The sequence below is a fragment of the Nicotiana attenuata genome, chromosome 6, assembly GCF_001879085.1.
Source record: "Nicotiana attenuata strain UT chromosome 6, NIATTr2, whole genome shotgun sequence".
In the NCBI taxonomy this organism is placed as follows: domain Eukaryota; kingdom Viridiplantae; phylum Streptophyta; class Magnoliopsida; order Solanales; family Solanaceae; genus Nicotiana; species Nicotiana attenuata.
This window is the reverse complement of record NC_031994.1, coordinates 94,661,402-94,665,257: the sequence shown is the minus strand read 5'-3', so window position 1 is coordinate 94,665,257 and position 3,856 is coordinate 94,661,402. Positions and strand designations below refer to the sequence as shown.

At 39.7% G+C, this 3,856-nt stretch overlaps 1 protein-coding gene across 1 annotated transcript; it reads left to right on the top strand.

The window, feature by feature from the left end:
- On the top strand, positions 313–3,015 carry LOC109228120. The gene is made up of 2 exons (XM_019393299.1): positions 313–385; positions 2,465–3,015. The coding sequence occupies exons 1-2, from the start codon at positions 313–315 to the stop codon at positions 3,013–3,015; spliced, it is 624 nt and encodes a 207-aa protein (XP_019248844.1).

Sequence of the window (3,856 nt, the reverse complement as noted above, 5' to 3'; positions counted from 1 at the left end):
GCCGCAGGTGCAGAGCCGCAGAATCGGCCAAGGGGGTCGTAGAAGCGGTTTTGGGTGAGTTCGGGCGTTGTTCAGGTGCGAGAAAGGTTCCGTACCTGAGAGCTCGCAGATGCGGGAAAAAGGTCTCATAAGTGGATTATGCGGGGCACCAGCTTTCTGCAGAAGCGGGGTCTTGGACAGAGGTGCGTCTCCACAGGAGCAGAGGCTTGTTCGCATATGCGAAGGTAAGGGGCCTGAAGGGAAACCGCAGAAGCTGACGTTGGATCGTAACTGCGGGACCGCAGAAGCGGCTAAGTGAACCGCAGGTGTCAGATGCCTGGACAGAAGATAAAATCAGGGGTTTTGATGATTCTCTCATTTTTGGACTTTGCAAGTTTGGCTAGTGGTAATTTTTTAGAGGGGTTTCGCTACAAATCAAAAGATAAGCTATTTTTGATCACTTTTTTCCAATAATATTGAATACCCATGGATTTCAACACCTAGATTATGTGTTTTTGAGGTGAAATTTGGGGGATTTTGGACTAGGAATTGGAGAGTGAGATTGGGGGTTTTAAGGTCGATTTATGGACGGAATTGGATGATTCTGGTATGGTTGGACTCGTTATTGAATGGGTGTTCGAATTTTGTAAATTTTATCAGGTTCCGAGGCATGGGCTCGGTGTTGATTTTTTGGGTTGACTTTTTGAATTTGGTTAAAGAACTTAGCTTTATCGTGTAGGATCAATTCCTATAGCTTGTATTGATTATATTAAGTTGTTTATGACTAGATTCGAGTTGTTCGGAAGCTGATTCACGAGGCAAGGGTTTGTTAAAGCAATGAGTTGCGCACTTTGAGGTAAGTAACACTTCTAAACTTGGTACTGAGCGTATGAATCCCTGAAATACGTGTTGTGTGGTTGGTGTTTAGGTGGCGCACATGCTAGGAGACGGGCGTGTGGGCGTACACCGTGGTAATTATGGCTCGGATTATTCTATGGTACTGTGTAGTTATCTAGTCTTATTTCTATTCGTGTAATTCCTATATGTTAAAGTAATTGAGCTGTGATCCATGTTAGAAATCATATTAGGTCTATGTGCTTATTCGGTTGGGACCCACTGAGGTCATTTCTACTGTTGAGTTATTTGCTTAAGTTGTAATTATATGCTCAGTCATGTTTATTCATTGAGTTATTTGCTTAAGTTGCAATTATGTGCTTAGTCATATTTATTCATTGCATATCATATCTTAGTCTTTGTTATCATTTATTGTTATATCATGCTATCATTGTTTGGGCTGATTCCTATGGGATTTTTAAGCTCGAGAGTATGGAGATATTAATGATTGAGTTGGGTCTTGAGAGCCGAATTGTGAGTGACTTTTATAGGATCGGGCTGTATGCCACAACACCTGTTTATGGGATCGGGCTGCACATCGCAACAAGCTTTATCGACTCATTATGGGATCGGGTTGCACGTCGCAGCATGTATATTGTATCATATTAGTGCTTGGGCAGGATCTGCCGCTTCGGATTTAGACATACTACCAGTGAGCGCAGGTACCGTACAGTGCTGCGTGATTGTGTGTGCTAAGTGATTGTATGTGCTGAGTGATTAAGTATGCTCAGTGAGATGGAGTACTCTCTGAGCGTGAGTACATGAGTTTATCACTGCGATGCATTACATGTGACATGAATATTTGACATGTAGACTTAGAGATGTAACATTCCTCATGCTTGCTATACTTGGCATATTTTATCAGTATTTATATTAAATTGTCGAACTTGAAAGCATGTATACATTTCTGTACTGTGTACACACTGATTATGGAAATTTCTCTAAATTATTACAGTCATTTCGCTGTTATATCTGTACTGTCATTATCGGGATTCATACTGTAACTTTCCGAGCTCTTCACTGCTTTTAGCCCAAGGTTAGTCCTATACTTATTGAGTACATTGGGTCAGTTGTACTCATACAGTGCACTTCGTGTGCAGATATAGGTACATCTAGACAAGACGATTGCTAGATTTGGTGCAGTATCTGCTTGGAGACCATCGAGGAAGCTGCTTCGATGCTCGCAAACTTCCACTCTCCTTCATTTTAGTTTATTTAGTACTATTCTATTTTCAAAACAGTTGTATTAAAGATTTAGACTGTGTTGAGTAGCTCATGTACTCGGTGACACTAGGATTTTAGGTTTTGTTGTCATTGAGTTTTAGTTGTTTTAATCAGTTATCTACGAGATTTTCCATTATTAAACCTGTTAAATCATGTCTTTAATTTAGAATGCATAGTTATTATGTGATTGTCTGCTTTCCTAGTAATGTCATAGGAGTCATCACTATAAGTTAGGATTTGGGTTGTGACAATCAACCACCTGAAGTGTTGCACCCAACTGCTGCCTCTTGGCCATTTGATGCTTGGGGTTTGGATGTTGTTGGTCCATTGTAAAAGTCTTCTGGTGGATATTTATACATTTTGGCAGCAAATGATTACTTCTCGAAATGGATTGAAGTTGTTTCCCTTAAGAAAGTAAAGAAGGAAAATGTGGCTAACTTCATCCGAGTCAATATTATCTATCGTTTTGGCATTCCTCGACATTTATTGACGGACAATGGTAAGCCATTTGATAACAAGTTGATGAATAAAATATGTGATCTTTTGGGCTTCAAGCAACGAAATTCCTCTATGTATTATGCTGCTGCAAATAAACTTGCCGAAGCATTTAACAAGACGCTATACAACTTTTTGAAAAAGGTTTTCTCTAAGTCTAAAAGAGATTGGCATGAGATAATGGAAGAAGCTCTTTGGGCATATAGGACCACATATCGCACGCCAACGCAAGCGACCCCTTATTCACTTGTTTATGGAGTTGAAACAGTCCTTCCACTTGAGCGTCAAATCCCATCGTTGCAGCTTGCCATTCAAGAAGGAATCACTGATGAAGAAAATGCCCAGTTACGCCTTGAAGAAGTGGAAGCTCTTGATGAAAAGAGGCTAGAATCTCATAATAACTCGCCTATCTCGATCGTATGACAAAAGGGTGCGCCTTAGATCTTTCCAAGTGGGTGACCAAGTTCTTGTGGTGAAAAGGCCTATTCTTACATCTCGTCGATCTGGAGAAAAATTCTCTGCTAAGTGGGATGGACCATATGTTGTACAAGAGGTATACTTAATTGGCGCTTACAAGACAGTTGACTTAGAAGGTTTGCGCATTGGCCCCATAAATGGGAAATTCATGAAGAGATACTACCCGTGAAGAACAAATATGCTCCTTAATGCATGAGCATAAATTGCATGTTACTCCTGGCCTGTAACAATATAAATTGTGCACGGTCCAAAACAAAAGGTTTGCTAGGTTGAAAACCTCGAAAGAGGCCGCCTAGGCAAAAGTTAGGACATTTAAAAATAACTCACCCATTTCAAACTATGGTATGACTTGATCCTCTTCATCGAGGTGCGTAGGTAGCTTAGAGCTTCATTCTAAGTTCAGTCATATGAATTCAAAATACATATTACCTAAGGCATTATCAGAATTAAGTAAGATGTAATATAATTCACTTGATTGACACTTGAAAATTAGGTGTACATGTATTCTTTTGTTGAATTCTCTATCTTATCAGATATTGATGGCTCAACGTGGGCAAGCCCTCCATGTCAAATCGAGGTCTTTGATGAAATGAGTGTAGTCTTTTAGTAAAAGGCTAAATCTTCAAGTTGAAGTCTCCAAGTCTAAGTCAAGTTGATTTTGGCAAGTCCGTTACATCATCAATTTGAAGTAATCAAGCCTGCTAGATCTTAAATTTGCACTCTTCAAGTACTTTAAGTCTTCAAATCCATAAAATATTTTAAAAGCTCACTTGTTATGAACTACGTA

What these genes read in the sequence shown, in the direction of transcription:
- LOC109228120 (XM_019393299.1), top strand. Translation starts at nt 313, where the DNA reads ATGCCTGGACAGAAGATAAAATCAGGGGTTTTGATGATTCTCTCATTT. An exon ending in CTTTGCAAGTTTGGCTAGTG is followed by an intron (nt 386 to 2,464) that starts GTAATTTTTTAG and finishes ACATTTTGGCAG; the next exon opens with CAAATGATTACTTCTCGAAA.